Genomic DNA, 18,171 nt, shown 5'->3' on the forward strand with positions numbered 1-18,171 from the left:
TCGTCTACAAAACAATGTAGAAATGTTTCAATCGATACTCGACGATAAACGAAAGGTTGTGCATTGAAATGGTTTTCTCGCGCATTTCTCTGTATGTCGAATAAAATATTTCAGATAAAAGATCTTAATATGTTATAGATGCATACATGCATAACATGCATACATAAAGAATCAAATGCTATAGGTTACATTTTATGTGTTTGAAATTTGTCTAAAGCACAAATTAATTTTATTTAAGCATGAAATGTATTTTAGTTGCAACGGCGTCGGTTGCGCAGGTGTAACAACATAATTTAAACTCTCTCTCTCTCTCTCTCTCTCTCTCTCTCTCTCTCTCTCTCTCTCTCTCTCTCTCTCTCTCTCTCTCTCTCTCTCTCTCTCTCTCATTCTTTTTTACTTTTTTATCGCAATTGAACTCTATCGAGTTATATATTCAATCTATTATATTTTCGATTATGTCATTTTATCTTTTCCTTTCTCTCTTTTTGGTAGATGCACGGCAAAGTTAAATCTCCAGTCTGTTTTCGACATCCAGCGACTAGAATGGCGCGACTGCGCACAACTCTGAAGCGCGCCGCGCAAATTGCGAAAGCGAGTCGCGGCCGTGTAATGACGTTGCCGGCAGCAAGGGCACCTGGATTCCTAGTTCCTTACCTGGCACCTGCTGCCTACGATGTTGCACCGCCGTAGAAGCCCGAGGCGTGACAGCGGCATCAACCTGGCAACGTGCGTCACTCGCTATCTGTCATACAATTCGCCGAGTGCATTCGCAACACTTTATCATCTTTACGAGCACGCCGCAGAGCGAACGGAACAAAATTCGCCTTTCAAATTTGGAAGTGCATATATAGTGAAAACAATTTTGTGCAACGAATCCAAATACGGCTCCAGTACCATCAACACGGGATTGGATTTTCAAAGTGCAACGCGCCTCAAGGATAACTTCGAATCGCAACTGATATGCATGTAACTTCGCGCACAACACCAGCCTTCTGACTTCTCGCCGGTAAGTCTTTGCTTCCTTATTGAATCATTATCTGTGCCGTTTCGGCCGAGAGCGCTCGCATTATTGCAATTTTTGAATGCTTATTTATGTTGAAATTGATCGATGCATCCATGTGCATCTCGCAGGCGCATTACATAAAACGACAGGCGCGTGCGATTAAATGCGAATCACGTTTGCGCAACCTGACGCATGTCACCGGCGTGAAGTCATGTCTCGCGATTTTCCAATTTCGTCGAAACTTCGACGAATGGATGCCGGTGATTTAGTAAACAGGATGCATATCTCATAATTTTTAACATCGAACAATAAAACGAGAAATCAATTAAACTATTTTTTCTCTATATTATTTTTTTTAGAAAATTATTCCCAACAGAAAAAATAATAACGCCAATATTTTTCGATTATTATTTTACAATTAGAGTCATAAAAAAGTCGTAAGAAGATAACTTATGTCTGTATACTTGTTTCCACGGTATTATAAGCCCTTTCTCTTAGCGATAACCAGTGATTAACAAGTTGCGCACACAGCATACACGGATAATGAACACTCGTGTTATCCGTTTTATCATTTGATCTGGTCTTAGGTAAGAGTAATTAGTCTCTCGTAACTCCGAAAACTATTCCGCCGCTATGCGGTTCCCATCGGTACTCTCGGGAATTGATTACGATACGTCACGTATTTATCGCGTTAATGAGCGATCACTAGCTACGTTGTCACACGTTTCAATTCATATACTGTAATTATCGCTGGTACAGTACACATTATATAATTTATGAGATCAAATGCTTTATAAAAGTTATAATGTGATTCATAATAATAATAATAATAATAATAAATTGCATAGATTATATAATATGCATCCGCGTAGAAACAGATTTTACAGGTACTGTAAAAATTATTAAATTACTGTAAAAATTAAAAATTACTTTCCTAATACAGTGTACATTATTTTTTTTATTTTTTTTTTTATTACGCGTTATGACTTTGTTTAGAGATTATATAGCTTATATTGAGATTATTTTATCAGAACGTTGTTGATTCATAGATTAGAGGATTTCGCTTCAATTTGCAACTGTTTCCAATATTTTTGGAGCACTATCGCGGAGACTATCGCAGCGATTCGGCGCGACATGGGATACAATCCTACTGAAACATACAAAATGCATTTGCCGGTTTAACGCAGTTGCTGTTGATAATGCACTTGCTCGCATACCACAGACTCGATTTCGCCATTAGTATTTCGCGAGATAAAAGACATTTCATCGGAATTTCGATATGTTATTGCACAAGATGATAAAACATATATATACACAGAACAGAAAAAATCGTTAATTAAGAAAAAATCTCAAATCTAACTAAAATAAAAAGTGATAATCCGAGTTATCCTGTTGAAAGATTCGATCTCTCGCTTACTCGTTATTCGAAAAATATTTTATTTTTATATATTATTTTATTCGTCGGAAAATCGTAGCGATTCGCGAGACTTAGAAGATATAATCGTCACGCAGGAGAGTTACATGTAAGAAAATACTTACATACAGCTTGAATTATACGGTCAGAGAAGCTGCAATGATTTAATGCTCACGATTGTACGCGCGCCTCGTTGTAAAATATACATACAATACTCATCCTTCGTAATTCTTTGTAACAATTACCACCTTTCTACTCCCACTTTGCCGGATTTTTCCGACAATCTGATCTTATTTGGCTCCGGTGTTTATGTTTTTTTTTTTCCCCCTTAGAACACACAGATATGCACACGGTACTTTCTATTTCATTTATTGTTTCACTATCGAGTGGAATGTTAAAGACGAAGCTAGATCAAAATATTAAAGCAGGATTTTTGTACATTCAAAGATATTGCATTTCATGAGCACGTGCACGAATCTCAAGCTTTGTCCTCGACCTTCGGCCATGACGGCAAGGGATATATTACAGTAGCTACATGAATGCTTGCAGCAGGAATACATTACATCTTTTATTTGTGAAATACGCTGCGCAGTAGAGGAAAGCGCCCATAAGAAATACGTGACGGACTCGTAGCAAGCTCTTTTTTCATACATTTTGTATAAAAATAATATAACAATAATTTTATTATTCATTATATGACAATAATAAATATTAGATACAGTAATTAAAAATTATAAACATATAATTAATATTCAATCAAATTTAATAATTATTGCTATTCATTCGTAATAACATATAATAGTCAGATAGCTGACTATTAGATATCAGCAATTGTCACAATATAATATCAATTCTTCGATATTAATACGTTTTTTTGAAATAATTTTTCATTTTTTATACGAATTACCTTTTTGCTTTCCTATCTCCTTTGTTTAAAAATATTTTACTCAAAATATTAATTAAATATTAATTAAATACTTTGAGTAAAATATTTTTTAACAAAAGAGATAGAAAAGTAAAAGGATAATTTGTATAAAAAATGAGAAATTATTTCAAAAAAACGTATTAATATCGAAGAATTGATATTATATTGTGACAATTGCTGATATCTAATAGTCAGCTATCTGCTTTACGAATGAATAGCAATAATTATTAAATTTGATTGAATATTAATTATATATGTTTATAATTTTTAATTACTATCTAATATTTATTATTGTCATATAATGAATAACAAAGTTATTGTTATAATATTAATTTCTCTATTTTATCTCTATAATTCATATGATTATATTTATATTCATATGATTACATTTATATATATTTATATATTTGTATTCTATCTTGCTTATTCGGCAAAATCTCGCATTCTTGGCAATTGATGAAATATTAAAAATATTTAAAGAACGGGTGAACATATATGCGACGATGGAATTCGCGTAATGCAAACTAGAAATTCCTCACGATGCTCCTTCGCCGGCACCGTATCTGTGCCTGTCACTTAAACAATCGTACGTCTATTGAGAAACTCTTGCCTTGAGAGGACATTACTACCGCTCATCGGTGGTATGCATTCCCACACCTTCACCTTTATACGCTTGTAATTTGCCATCTTTTATGATCAGGTACACATATTTCTGAACGTGCGATCACTATTCATAAATAATTCGCGAAAAAGAAGAACGTATATTACAAAATTTCTGCCTCTTGTTATCATGCAATTGATTTTTTAAATATCACAAAAACATTTTAAGCATTTCTATGCATTATATATTTTTATAAAAAATTATTAAAACGAGATTTTATATCTTTTCTAACGAGAAGGAATCTCTCCTACGTTTAGACGCCTAAAGTATAGTAGTATTTTGATAAACAAAAATACGAGCTATCAATCTTGTCAATGATCCGTTCAGATTTCGTTAAGCTTTAATTAAATTCAACACTGTTAATTATCTAAATTGAGCAACGTACTTGCACACTATGTATACGTACAATTTCGAGTAAATTAGTATATAGCAGTTACTTGTAGCTTGTAGCGCGTATCGAATAGTACAAAGCACATTGGACTATATCGGAGGCGGCTAATTATGGATATCGTATCGAAAACGTTTCTTTTACAATTAATCTCGAAATACTCCAGTTAGTTCTTTATTAGAAATAAGTCAGTATATTGCCCGAGATCGATATAAATTAATATTATAAAATACGTGCCGCGTATCACAAATAAAAATATATTTATAGCAGTGGAAAGAAAAACAGGTTAACCAAATACATTTTATTGAGCATAATTTATAGAGTGTGTATTTATACCGATGCCATTATTCGTGTTAATATGAATAATGACTCGCTATTTCAAATCAGGTCAAAGAAGAGAGAGGGAAGAGAGGAGTCGTCGCGCTATTAATTTTTTATACCGTTTTAATCCTCGACCGTGTTGGATGCATTAATTTCATTAATAATAGCAGAATATAAAATAAACGTATATCATTTGTGGTATCACATGATACCTTATTGTGGCAGTATGCCATCAAGAACCGTCGTTATATAATAAACGTCATGTAAATAACGCGCTTCATACGAAACGTACTTACTCCTTAACGGATGCATCCCAGATGCACACGCATTCGTAGTTTCGCCACGCAAGGTGAATCACCGTAACGAAAGTGCAGGGACCCCTCTTGCTTGCGCGTATCTCTACGTCGGGATGCTTGATTCCATGCAGAACGGAAAACGACGGCGAAGGATCTTACAGGAGCAGTGTTTCTCATTTTAACGCGCTGTAAATATTGAATTGTATCGCGCGAATTATATGCAAAGAGATATTATTGATTGCCATTTTCTTCTCATTTACAATTTTAACGACTCTCCAAATCAAAGCGACAAATTTGTCGATCGAAATCGCGGTATCCATTTCTATCTCGTGATTCTACGTGGAAACTGCTATTCGATCGCTTTCAGGTTTCTTGAACTCTTCATCTCGATGAGAATAGAAGAGTCAGTCTGTTCGTTTTAGAATCAAATTTGCTCTAATTTCGCATTCGCCAAACGAAGAATTTAATCCGATTACGATATCTGTGACATAAAACGGTTATCAAACTGACGTTTACTTTTTACATGTCCAGGTTGCTGCATTATTTTCTATTATCAGAGTCTCATATAAAAAATTTAATTACATTTAATATAAGAGAAGAACCAAATTTTCTCTTGAAAAATTACGTAATACTGTTAAATATATCTATGTATATGTCTATACAAATAATAAATTGGCAAAAAACACATATAATTCTTCATTAATTTTTCGGTTTATTAATATTTGATTTTCATGGAACTTTTTACACAAGATCATAAATACAATATTATTCAAAATATTAACATTAGAGTGATTTTTAGATGCTTGTATTGTATGGCAATGGATAATGTCACAGAGTATCGTAGGTAACTTTTGCCAACACATTTACTTACGAACATGAATGATTGATTAAATCCGACGTTGGCTTGGAAAATCCCATGTTCTGGATAATGCGCGTTCATGAATGAGATGTTTGTTTTGAAATGATTACGATATCGGCTACAATAAAATCAATATACCGACAGCTATTTACATATGTACACAGTAGTTTGCGTGTGTAACGCGACAGTGTAACAGCACGTGCGGTAAAATACATCAATCGCGCTAACCGCAACATACGCAGCGAAATGTATAACCGCAACCTCGCTGGACCTTCCGAGTACTCTCATAGTTCGATGAAGCATTTCCGATACAGGTATCGGTTAGAACGCAAGCCGATCGTTTTCACAACTATTTTCCTGATTAAGATCACATTCCTCGAAAGAATGGAAAATAAATATTTCTAGAGTACATATCCGCGTCGATAGAGATCACTTTTGTACGAATTTCGACGCGAACGCGAGCAAAACGACGAAGAAGATGTATCGCCGAAATCTGTCGTCGGCTATACGTGTCGCCGACGATTGATAATGTGGTATAAGATCCTCCGTCGTTTTATTCCGCCGACAATAGTACTCGTCGTCATTCGGTAAAACATCCTTTACAATATTGAGAAATTTTACGAAGGGACACAATTCCGTGCAACCTGGAATCGTCTGTATTATAAGTTGTTCTGTAACGCCAGTCCATAATAAAACCTGTGAAAATATAGCAATCTCCATGTACTATATAAAATATTACAACAGGAGTGTAGTGTATATATGATAAAAATAGAATAATTGATTTTTTTTCTAAACTATATATTTTGATAGATAGACTTGTCATCGATTGTTTTCTATATGGAAAATCTAGCGGATCTATAGATATAATTTAATTCGTGGGTTTATTTCATTGATGAGACAAGTATCATGTAACATACCCGGATGTAGTAAATTCCTTTCTTGTCCTGGAGAGTCTCTAGAATAATCGTAGAACCATAAGCAGGGATTTTTGGTTCGTTCGTTTCCAAAGCGTAGGCAATAGCGGCTACATTGGCTTCGTGACTGCCAAATAGAAAAGCTTTTCTGTCTTGTGGCAATTTTCCTGTTCTTTGCTCTTGGATATCGTCCACTATTTTGCGAAGCAACATGCCTATAACAGTAGTATAGAATTATAATACAATGGAAATATTTTAGTAGTTTGTTTTAAATAATGAGATGAAAGATATGTCAATTATATATGAGAGATATTCTCAGAGTAAATTATCATACCAGCAGCGTATTTTATTCATTTTGAATATGAAAAAAGACATGATTATAAGTTCAGAAATACATTCTTTTCAAGTTATAAATGCTTTCTGCTTGCGGTGAAGTTTTGCGAGAATACCTAAGAAATTCATAAAGCTGTGATCTTAAAGGATGAATATTATGTTTCCTTTAGTTTTAAAGGAATTGTTGAAAATCACTTCTTCCCGCAACGATACATTTTACCCTAACGTTTCATGAATTCAAATACAAATAAATTTAAACAATGTGGAATAAAATAATGGCACATCTGATATTCTCGTTTACTCATCTGTTAATTTTTACTGAATTACACGACAAGTATTACTATTATTTGTTATTAATACAAAATAATAATTGTATTTATAATTTAATCTTGCCAAATTGAATTTTGACGCAGAACTTTTGGAAAATAACATTATTTTCATTGTATTATATTATATAATTGATCTGTTTTCTTATAGGAGATAAACAAAATCCATTGCCCAAGTTTGCTAGTATATTTTAGAAAAATGTTCTAATAATAATCATACCAACCTCCGTTTAATCTCTTCAAAGTCTTTGTATATGATCGAAGTTTGAAGTCCAATTCTATTATCTCTTCCATCGGACTAGGGAAAACATTCTGGGTCCATCTTGGCAGTGTCAAGTTTTGCGCAGCCTAGAAATTGTATGATAAAAATTTTAATGAAATATATTTTAGACGATTTATATTACTATTGAAAAATAATTGCTCACCTCTTCTTTGAGTAAATTATACATGTGGGTAACTGCATCCGTACTGTTAATTAATTTACCAGAATGATCGGTTAAATAATCCATTACGTTCTTATATTTATTAATTATCTTTTTTGTACTATCGAGTTGAAGGAACCATTGATATTCTTCTCTGTACCTAAAGATTAATAAAAAGGAAAGTAATCATGTTTTTAAATTGAACCATTATTGGATAAAGTTACATATACAAAGCGTATAAGAAATAGTAAAATAATTAAATCTTTTTCTTTTTATTCCGGATTTTGCTCACTTTGCATTGTAGAGGAAAAATGGTTAAATATATAAAATAAAAAGAACCATAAAATAAGATAAAAACATGTTTATAGTACAAAATAGATAAGATCGATGAAAAGAGACTAAAAAACAAGATTTAAGGATCATTTATTCCATTATTATGTCCCGGCGATCCAATTTCCGTAAAGTTACTTACCGATGGCAAAAGTGCGGAAACAAGAGGTTATCAGTCTTGTATGGTACGAAGAACGTCCACGTCGGAATCCAGGGCAAGTGCGGATTCCAGGTTTGCCTCTCGGAGGGCGGGAATAATCCTGCTAGGGCCAACTGGAGAGACAGCTGGGTTCGCGGGACATCCGTAGATCGGGCATAGATCTTGGCCGGCCAATAATCCGGGCCGAAATATTGATCGTATCTTCCGCGCAACATAGTCCCGATTTTATATTCCCGCATCTTGCCTTGCTAATTGCACAAGAGAGAGAGAGCAATTATAGTTAGAAAGACAAATCTACGAAAGATGGATATCGAAAGATTATATAAGTTTTTTTTAGACTGAAATATTTTCTCATCTTTAGTTCAAAATAACGATTATATATGTCGAAATTAGAAAGTTAATTTTTTTACATCATAAAAAATATCAGAACGTTTGAAATTTCGGATGACGCGTGATGGTAAATGTCAAATGCTCGTGTTATATAAGACGAAGACCATAAAATAGATAACTGCTTTGTGATAACTTTTTTATGACAGCATGTGATTTAATTTACTTCTAAAACACGTGAGCAATTCGAATATATTGCGTAACAAAACAATATTATAATATACTTCGTTCCCGAATGATTAAATCACATAATTGTTAGTACAATTAAATTGATCGCTGAATTACACAATACGATATTTTATTTTAATCGCTATAATTTATACTTACATTCGTCAAATCGCCGTTTCCTATCGGATAGTAAGAGTGATTTCGATGCGGATCATTGGGGTAATTTTGGAATTCTCGATGGGGCACTTTGTCACCATGGCGAAATATCTTTGAAACAGAACATACTTATGTAAGTTATGTCGTCATCATCTATTATCATCACTGTCACCTCACAAACTGTGTCACGATAATGCAAATGTTTCGTTACTTGTCTCTCGTACGAGGGATCGCTTTCTCGTAACTTCTTAATTTCTCTCGAAAACTTTTCTCGACATCAAACTCACATCTGCGCGACTTGCGCTACAAAAATATCTATCTGCCTTTTACTGATTTGAAACAATTTAGGAATAACACTTATTTCATACTTTTGAAAGAAAAAATCTCAAACTATTTTTTATTGCAAAATATCGAAAAAAATTCTTTCACTTCGTTGTTCACACACATTCTCCAAGAAAGCGATTCTCGTCGATTTCACGCGTACCTACGAAAAGTTAAATAATCCTTTACCACATGAAGTAATTGCAGTTCCACATCGGAATCGGCCGATGAGACGAAGTTGATAAAAAATAAGGCGAAAATCGTTGACGGTATCAAAGACATCTTTACGATGTCTTCCCGAAGACACTTTCGATTCGAACGAGCACTTAATTAACACGACGTGGACGACAGTCGCGTTCGGAATCAACGATTTCACGGCACAATCTACGGATTATATGTTTATATTTCTACTCTCGCCTCTCTCAGTTGGCATCCGCGAGTGGGGGTGGGATAAGGAACAGTCAAACAGGCTCACAATTCCAATCATTTTTATTAATAAGTTCCCCGCTCTTAGTTAGTGACGCTTGATCCTTTTTCTTTATCTCGATCGTCATCTTCCTCGAAGGACACGTAAGCAAAGAGTAAAAACCCACAGAAAACCGCAAATGATAATCATGTAAGGCATTTCTGACATTTTTAGATTGAACGTTCACATTCCCTACTGCGTAATGTTTTATTTATAAATTATGCAAACGAATTATTATTGCGTCGTTGTATGAATGATAAAGTGAGATTTATCAGATATTTGACAGATTTTAAGATACTTTACATAAATGTGCGATAAGGTATAACAGATATTTGTTTGATGTTTTTTGAAATATGCTAATGAAAGAAATGTTTTTAAATTGATATATGAGCATTTTAATTTTTAATTAAATATGTGGTTTTTGGCCTGATTTTTTTCCTATAATGTTTCAACTTTAGTTAACTTTTAATTAATCAGTTTTTTAAGATCTAAAAGTAAGTTAGAAAAAGTAATCTTTTTTCAAATTATATTATTAAAAACTTTAAAAGATTGGTATATCGGTACTAGCCATACAATAGTTTTAATAGAGAAAAAGATAAGAAAAGAAAATAATTGAGGATTAACGGCGAGAATTTCTGTCGTTAATAAAAAAAAAGAAAATATCTTTTTATTTTCTTATTGCATTTTTTAACACATTTGAATTAATTAACCCATGGCGTTGTTATTTTACCCAGAATCACTTTACGCGGCGCATTTATATGTCGTTTGTCTTTAATTTGCATTCTTTTTTTCTCTTAACTGAAAAACGCTTTCTTGCACATATCCATGAATGTGCTGAATTTATGAGACTCGCAAATGCTTGGTCGTTCGGTCAGGTTTATCTGCATCTGCGTAAATAACCAAACGGATCTGTGTAGTTACCATAAAAGCGGAATATTTACGAACTTTTTAAAGGTTCGAGAAGTTCTTTCTACAATTCTTTATTTATATATATGTATAGATGGTATGTGTGTGTACATATACGTATAGTCGTATATTTTATTAACAATTAAAACTTGATTAACAATACACAATAGTTATTTGCTTATAAATTAGATTTAATTATTAAGTATATTAAGTTTAATTTTCTGAGTTTTGTCTTATTTGATTTTCTCCGAACAAGACTGGTAATTTTTTTTAGATATATAATTTTCGTGTATACGTGTGCATATATATATTCTCTGTTGAATATTTTAGAGGTAATATATTTTTAATTTGAGCATTTAAAAAATTTTTCTTAGATTTATCAAATATCGATATTCCTGCGACATATCGGCATATTAAATTGACATGTCGTATCAGGTGCAGATGTCAAATCGTCTACATTCGAATTCATATCACATTATTGAAGTCTCAAGGATGTCTAGTTCTTTTGAGTATAACATCATGCTTATATTTTGACATTCATCAAACTATAGATTTAGCTACAGTGCAATCAGAGCATTCATGGAAATTATTCGTTTTAAAATTGTTGGATTTCTTTCTTAATTCTAAGGTTTTTATAATAATTATATTATATTTTGATCTCGAATAAGTTTTTAAAAATTTTATCCGTTTTCCGTTAATGGAATCAATGCGATTTTGTCATTTATCCAAGACAGTTTATAAGAATTCAAATCAATCTAATGATTGCATGACATGAGACAGCGAGTCGACTTTGTCGAACAGTGTCACATTTTTTTACGTAAATTCCGTGGAATCATCGCACTTGACTTCACCGCAATAGATTTTCCTTCCGTGATTCAATTCATGGAAAGCTGAGGGAAAATCTGAAAGCTTTTTCAGGCAAGAATAAAGTGCGTAATCGGAAATCTATTTCGGCACTTCTGATTAACATTTGTGACGAAATTAATTAATTTGCGAAACGGTTAAACATGTTATTCGTATAATCATTTACGTAACGTGTATGTATATTTACGAAAACAATAAACCATGATCGCGTATTACGCGCATTTGCAACGAGGCGCGTCTTTGCGGAACAGTAAAATATTGCTGAAATAATTATTTACGTAACGTGTACAAAAAAGTGAATCGCCATTATGTACATACAAAGTGTCTCAAAACTATCGAATGTTCATTTAATAGCAAATTCTCTGGGAAAAACTGTAAATCTGGTCAACCGAACGTCGTGAGAAATATTAAAAAAATCAATTTTCTCTCTTTAATACACCCTTTGACTTTATAACTATCATTATAATTAACTATGATGGTAGCTGACTACAATATAATTAACGATCAGTTTGCATCAGTAATACATATATGATTTCATAATTGTGACAATCGCAATAGGCTCGATGATGACGCACAATTATGTTTAATCAATAACTCGAACGATTGAGGGAAAAAAAAGTTGTTATGTGATTATGTCATGTATATATATGTATATTAACCAAGCCTATGATATCCATATCTTGTGCTCTTATGTGAAAGAAAAGCTTTTTTAAAATTTTATGCAATACGTGAAAAACTCCCTAAAATTTTTCGATATATTAGAACATGAGAGAATATCTGCTCGTTACATTTTTTATTACAAATGTATAAATCCTTGAAGTGTTTTCTGTCACGATTGATGACTTCTTACAACCTAATGAAATTTTATGCTGTAATGCGTCATTTGGACGATTCTGTATAATTTACAACTTTAATATTCATATAAAACTTTCTTTTCTTTTTTTCTCTTCTGTCTCGCAATTACATATTTTCTTATTTTATCAATATATTAGATCTAAAATATTTATATATATTAGATTTATTACAAAATAATAAAACATATTGCATAGTTTTCTATGTGTGAGGTCAATGCTATTTTAGATCTTAAGATCAAGTAAATGAGATCAAGTGTTATTATATCCGTGTATGAATTACGTGAATAAAACGCCTTTCGCGCGGCCTTCATTTAGCAATACCTTATTACAACTACACGAATCATTATAAATCATTTAATGCTTAACCTTCTATGCTACTTCTATTTCTACCTTAATTGTATAGCGTAAAATCGTAGTTACGATACTCTTATATAATGATCACTTACGATTCAAAAAAGTAAATAAACTGATGAATTTTATCATTGTCGAATATTTGTCGACTAACAGTAACTTTTCTCTAAGACAGAAATATTTCTATTATTAATTTGAATTTCTACAAACTTTATAATATATTGCATAATCATAAAAAAACTTTTATATTAGCAGGAATTGACTACAATTCCAATTAATAAATTTAATAAAATCTTATAATATGACAATATAATGTACATGACAAATATAAAATACGAAGTAAACATTTCTCAAATATTATGTTTATTAGTGTAAATTTTATTATTGAATATCATATTTTACATGATATTTTAAAGATATTTTTTTAAATATATTTATGTTATTGAAAAGAAGTTAAAACAATATTTTAAATTGAATATGTAGACTTACCAATATATTAGTAAAATAAATGTCATAGTTATTTATTTGCTTAAGAAACGCGTGTTATTGATTTTCTTTCATTGAAGTTTTAATATCAAAGTTAGTTTGATTATTTATTCATAACTTTTTATGTGATAATATCAATTAATATGAAACATGATCACACAATATACTGTCCATTAATTATAAATTTTGAAATTAATTTGAATATGTAAACATATTTGAATTAAATTATCAATTTACACATATACGTGTGTGTGATTTCTTTACGTCATAAATGGAGTGAAGTGTTTTGTTCTTCATTTTCAAAAAGCAAAGTAAGTTTTTAATTTTATATATATATACATATATACACATATATATATATATAAAATTAAAAACTTACTTTGCTTTTTGAAAATTATATATATAAAACAGCATAACTTTTTGAAACATCATTTAATCCACAATCGGTTCCATGAATTTTACGATTAATTCTATCTTCCTAATAAATATTGTAAACATACTTTGATATCGCACAAATGACCATAAATTTCAAAATATATAATACATATAACGCGCATTGCGTGTCTCATATCCTCATTTTAAATCGTATACACAATGATTATAAATAGTCTTCAATTCTAATCAGATTTAGAAGCTTTACACAAAATGATAGAAACAACCAGAACGTAATTATATAATATTATTAAATAACTTCAATCTTCATAAATGAATTGCTTTGATTAACAATATTTTATATAACACACATACACACATAAAGTTATTTTATGTTGAGAGACCAAGAATTTATGAAAACATTTAGAATTTCTCTAGCTAATGGATGATATAATGTGACGAATTTACATAATTGTACGTACATACGTATGTATCAAACATTCCGGTTTTGAGATAAATATCTTTGTGAATGTTGTTTAAAAAGATATTAGATCTTCATGTTGTTTATTACTTCTTTGTTAAATAATAATTATAATTAATGCTTGATTCTTGGATGTCGGCAATAGATAAAATAACAACGAAGATTAAATCGACCAAACTGGCAATTTTATTATTTATTCAATTAATGAATCACATGTGATTGAAAAAAAAATTGCCAGTTTGGTTGATTTAATCTTCGTTGTTAATAATTATAATAATTATTTAAGATTTATTTTAAAAATATGTATATAAATTATATTTGTATTTTTGCACATAGTCTTTTTTCTTCTAAAATTTTTATTTTAATAAGAATTAATAGTCTCACACACACGAATATGTATATATGTTGTTGCAACTGCGTTGCGGTATAAGCGATTTAACATGTATAATGTATGCGATACGTTTACAGTTTGAAATTAATCTGTTGAGACACACGCAATCTGATGAGTCTGAGCAGACTGTATAAATTACAATACGTTATTGTATGTAATAATCCTATGCTAAGACTCTAATAATAAGAGAAATGATATGTAAGTGATATATCAAGTATCATTCGCATTGAGAGAGTAAATTTTATTTGTAAAATTCAATTTACTAAATGAACAAGACAAATCAACAGATCGTCAATTATGAGAATTGTTTTTTCATCAACATCACATTAAATTTTATCATCATGAAAATCACATTAAATTCATTGGGTTTCATCATTGTGTTCGAGAGATTTTAATCCAAACTTTATTCACGAGGCACATGACACGAGAGTTAGATACTTGTTTTTACTAAACGTATGCGTTGGCGATTTATCGTTAATGATTATCGATTATTCGATTGCGGGTTTGTTCCGTAACTTTGCACTAATGATGACCTTGAATGATACATCGACAGGTGCTATGAAGTGTGAGGGAAAAGGAGGAAGCGTAAAAGAGAAAAACAGAAACAGACCGGATACTGGTTTTATTATAACACTATTCACACGTGACAGAAACATAGTTACACACATTTCCACACAAGCGCGGAATGCAAATGTACTTTATCGGTGAAAAAAAAAAAAAAAAAAAAAAATATCGGCGATCTTGCGAATCTAGAAATGCACACGCCATTCTTATGCAAGAGAAGCTTTACAAAACCGATGAAATCATGGCAACGAAAATTGCACGATTATAGTCAGTACAAATAATATTAGCGTCTGCCAGTTAGCTAAATGTATCTTTTAATTTCTTCGTCTCCGTAAAATCTAATTGCGAGATTGCAGGAAACATGCGCCACTGCTGCATTCATCGGGTCGTCGGTGCATAATCGGTCATGCCGCGCACGAAGAGCACGTGTGTTGTCGTCGCGCAATAGTCTGTAATCCTATTCTTCTGCGCATATATATCTCGAATGCTTTATTCGACATACGTGATACACGAAAAGCTCGTATACAAACGCTAAGAATATAAAATTTTGGAAAAACTTTTTCCAGACAATTTACAGAGAACACGTATAATATGAGATTTAATATCTTAAAAGTTTATTAGAGTTTTAACGGGGAAAAGGAAAGGAATAACCATTGCTTGCGGAAAATTGCGATGATCGATGCGCGAAATGATACCATTACGAGATATCCAGGAAACCCCCATCCATTCTCAAGGATATCTATGAATTTTAATCCTCCGTTGCTTCAAGTGCAGTCTTCTCGCTGCAAGTAATGAGAGATAGAGATAGAGAGAGAAGCTTCTATTGCAGACATGTGCGTTAATAATGAATGGGCCGCAAATCAGACGTGAGCTTCTTATCACGAGTGTACAGACTTGCGAGTTTTATTACGATTACAGGTTCGCCAGACACATCTACCGACGTTAATTCATAATTATATACAACTGCGTTTAAACGATGTCTTGTACTATCTGCAGTTCCGCTTTCGTCTTCTTCGAGAGAATCGAAGTCTTCCGCGAGTTCGATTCTCTGGAAGAAAACGGGACGTTACACAGACGCACACGGGCATCGAAAAAGACGAACGAAAAATGAGTTTGTTCTTTATCAAGTCGTTACGATCACAAGGATATAGTTAAACCGCAACTGAGGATTCATCTCACGAGGAAAGAGAAATCCAATAGTGTCGAGAATTGAATAACTTATCGACAGATGTCGTGGAGCGTGAAGAGATACGTTCGGAAACAACTTCCTCTCTCTCTTTAGGAACCATTGCAGATTAGCCTAAGATCGATAGGCTACATCGAGTTATTCCAGCAGCCAGCGCACGATTTTCGTGTTAAATTTCAACCTTCACCTCCATCTACGTCCTTGTCTCTCTTTTCTCTCTCTTTCTCTATGTGTGTTTCTCACTTTCTATCTGACATATTATCCCACTTCTCGAAACATTTAAAAAATTTCAATTTTCTTTTTCCTAATTTAAAAGATTCTTGCCTAATCTATTTACTATTTTCTACTTTTCTTGCGACAAACACATTTTTCACTCTGATATAAAACTCTAGCTGACCTTTGATAATAATCGAAGAGATTATTTAATTATAGATGTTTTCTCTTTATATATTTACGAAAGTAACACTGCCAAAGTAAACTTAATTTTAAATTATTATTTTATAAAAGTTCTCTTGTTCATTTAAATATGACTCGTACTCTCTCAATTTGCTGCTCTTTTTAAAGATGCATTATTATATAGTACAGCTTCTCAACTCTCTTTCTCGTAGAGTCTCTATGAATCTAAATCGGTATGATATGATTAAATATTAAAAACAAGTCGTTCAGCCATTAACGTCTGTTCTGTACTTTTTTTATGAAATATATTACGCTTATATTGAGATAACTTCCTGTATAAAAAGCAATCGGAGGCTTTATAAAGAATCAAAAAAGATAATTTGTATTCAATAACGCGAGCCTCGTGCGTTCGCGTTAATTCGATTCGTTGAAAGATCGAAGAGCTTACCAAGCATTATTATTAATAAAATAACGACAAATTATCTTCTTCCAGTTTAAAAATTTCTCAAAATGTAAACAAAAAACTGGTTAATTTTTTAATTACAAAATAAAGCATTCATTTACTCGTTATAATTATCTTGTATTATGTCGATAAGTCACATAAATCCATCACGGCACAAAATGCTTTTATACAAAGTATTAGAAAATGCATATAAATAACATACAAATAGTTTTGACTGGCTTTTGGGACACTTGAAAACATCCGTTGGAATCTGGACTAAATATGAGGGGAGAGTAATGTCGTAGCGGGATATATGTGTTACACAGGAAGTGCCTGCAGGGTGTTACCTGGTGTGGCGCACGAGCTCGCGCGATAACCCGGGGCATAGTTTTGGCGGAACCTTGGACTAGTGACCCACATAATGTGCGCGCGCGGAAGTAACGCGAATGTCCTTCGGATACGATAAACATCCACGAGCCAGGCTTTATTTCACCGTCTGTGCTCCGCCTTCGCGAATATCCTTCACCCGAAATTCCACGTATGACGTCCGATTTTTGAGATTCGCTAACACACATCCGATAAGAACATTTCCGTGATGACCTTGTTATCGAATCAATTTTCGGAATCTCGAAAAATATTGGGATGACGCAAAAAAGCGCAATTAATATGGGAATTGCTTGCTACGCGATAATATAAATGCGAGTGATATAAATGAAGAATTGTACAGAATATAATTAATAAAAAAGAGTATAAGGAAAAGAAAGACATGCAAATGCAATTATAGGAGCGCAAATATTTTTCTCTAATAATTGCATCAATATATATGAGAAAGAATGAAGATATATGTATGTGAGAGAAAGAGTGAAAAATTCAAGATATTTAGATTTATTTTGTGCATCATCTTTAATAGTTTATATAAAACACACATTAAATACGCAATTCTAATTCAATTTCTTCTCTCTTTTTATTTTTGATTACTTTTATTCATTGAGTCTATATGATAATAGCATAAAATATGTTAATATTTT

General features: G+C 32.2%; 2 protein-coding genes across 5 annotated transcripts in view; one reads left to right on the forward strand and one right to left on the reverse strand.

Moving 5' to 3' along the window:
* Positions 1 to 712: 712 nt before the first annotated feature.
* Positions 713 to 18,171, forward strand: part of Rhogef3 (Rho guanine nucleotide exchange factor 3) — a 127,103-nt gene continuing 109,644 nt past the window's right edge. The window contains exon 1 of one of the 3 annotated variants that reach the window (XM_083038966.1): positions 713 to 1,006. The gene's annotated coding sequence lies outside the window, so the exon portion shown is untranslated. The remainder of the gene's footprint in view (positions 1,007 to 18,171) is intronic. The other 2 variants (XM_083038964.1, XM_083038962.1) reach the window with 2 other exon arrangements.
* LOC145936276 (venom acid phosphatase Acph-1) lies at positions 5,701 to 9,813 on the reverse strand. 2 transcript variants are annotated; one of them, XM_083038325.1, is made up of 7 exons: positions 9,574 to 9,813; positions 9,067 to 9,174; positions 8,335 to 8,600; positions 7,866 to 8,022; positions 7,665 to 7,788; positions 6,785 to 6,996; positions 5,701 to 6,590 (listed from the first exon to the last, which is right to left on the reverse strand). In XM_083038325.1, exons 1-7 carry the CDS (start codon positions 9,664 to 9,666, stop codon positions 6,297 to 6,299), a joined length of 1,254 nt encoding a protein of 417 aa, XP_082894451.1. In that variant the 5' UTR covers positions 9,667 to 9,813; the 3' UTR covers positions 5,701 to 6,296. The 2 variants fall into 2 exon arrangements, with proteins under 2 accessions (XP_082894451.1, XP_082894452.1); XM_083038326.1 differs by having other exon boundaries at positions 5,701 to 6,563; positions 9,574 to 9,808.

Source organism: Prenolepis imparis, unplaced genomic scaffold, assembly GCF_030444845.1.
Source record: "Prenolepis imparis isolate NDT839.2.m4 unplaced genomic scaffold, iyPreImpa1.0 SCAF_5, whole genome shotgun sequence".
In the NCBI taxonomy this organism is placed as follows: Eukaryota; Metazoa; Arthropoda; class Insecta; order Hymenoptera; family Formicidae; genus Prenolepis; species Prenolepis imparis.

Coding starts and splice junctions, on each gene's coding strand:
- LOC145936276 (XM_083038325.1), bottom strand. CDS start 9,666: ATGTCTTTGATACCGTCAACGATTTTCGCCTTATTTTTTATCAACTTC. Junction 8,023..8,334: donor TTTCCGCACTTTTGCCATCG/GTAAGTAACTTT, acceptor ATTAATCTTTAG/GTACAGAGAAGAATATCAAT. Junction 6,591..6,784: donor AAGGAATTTACTACATCCGG/GTATGTTACATG, acceptor TATTTTATATAG/TACATGGAGATTGCTATATT.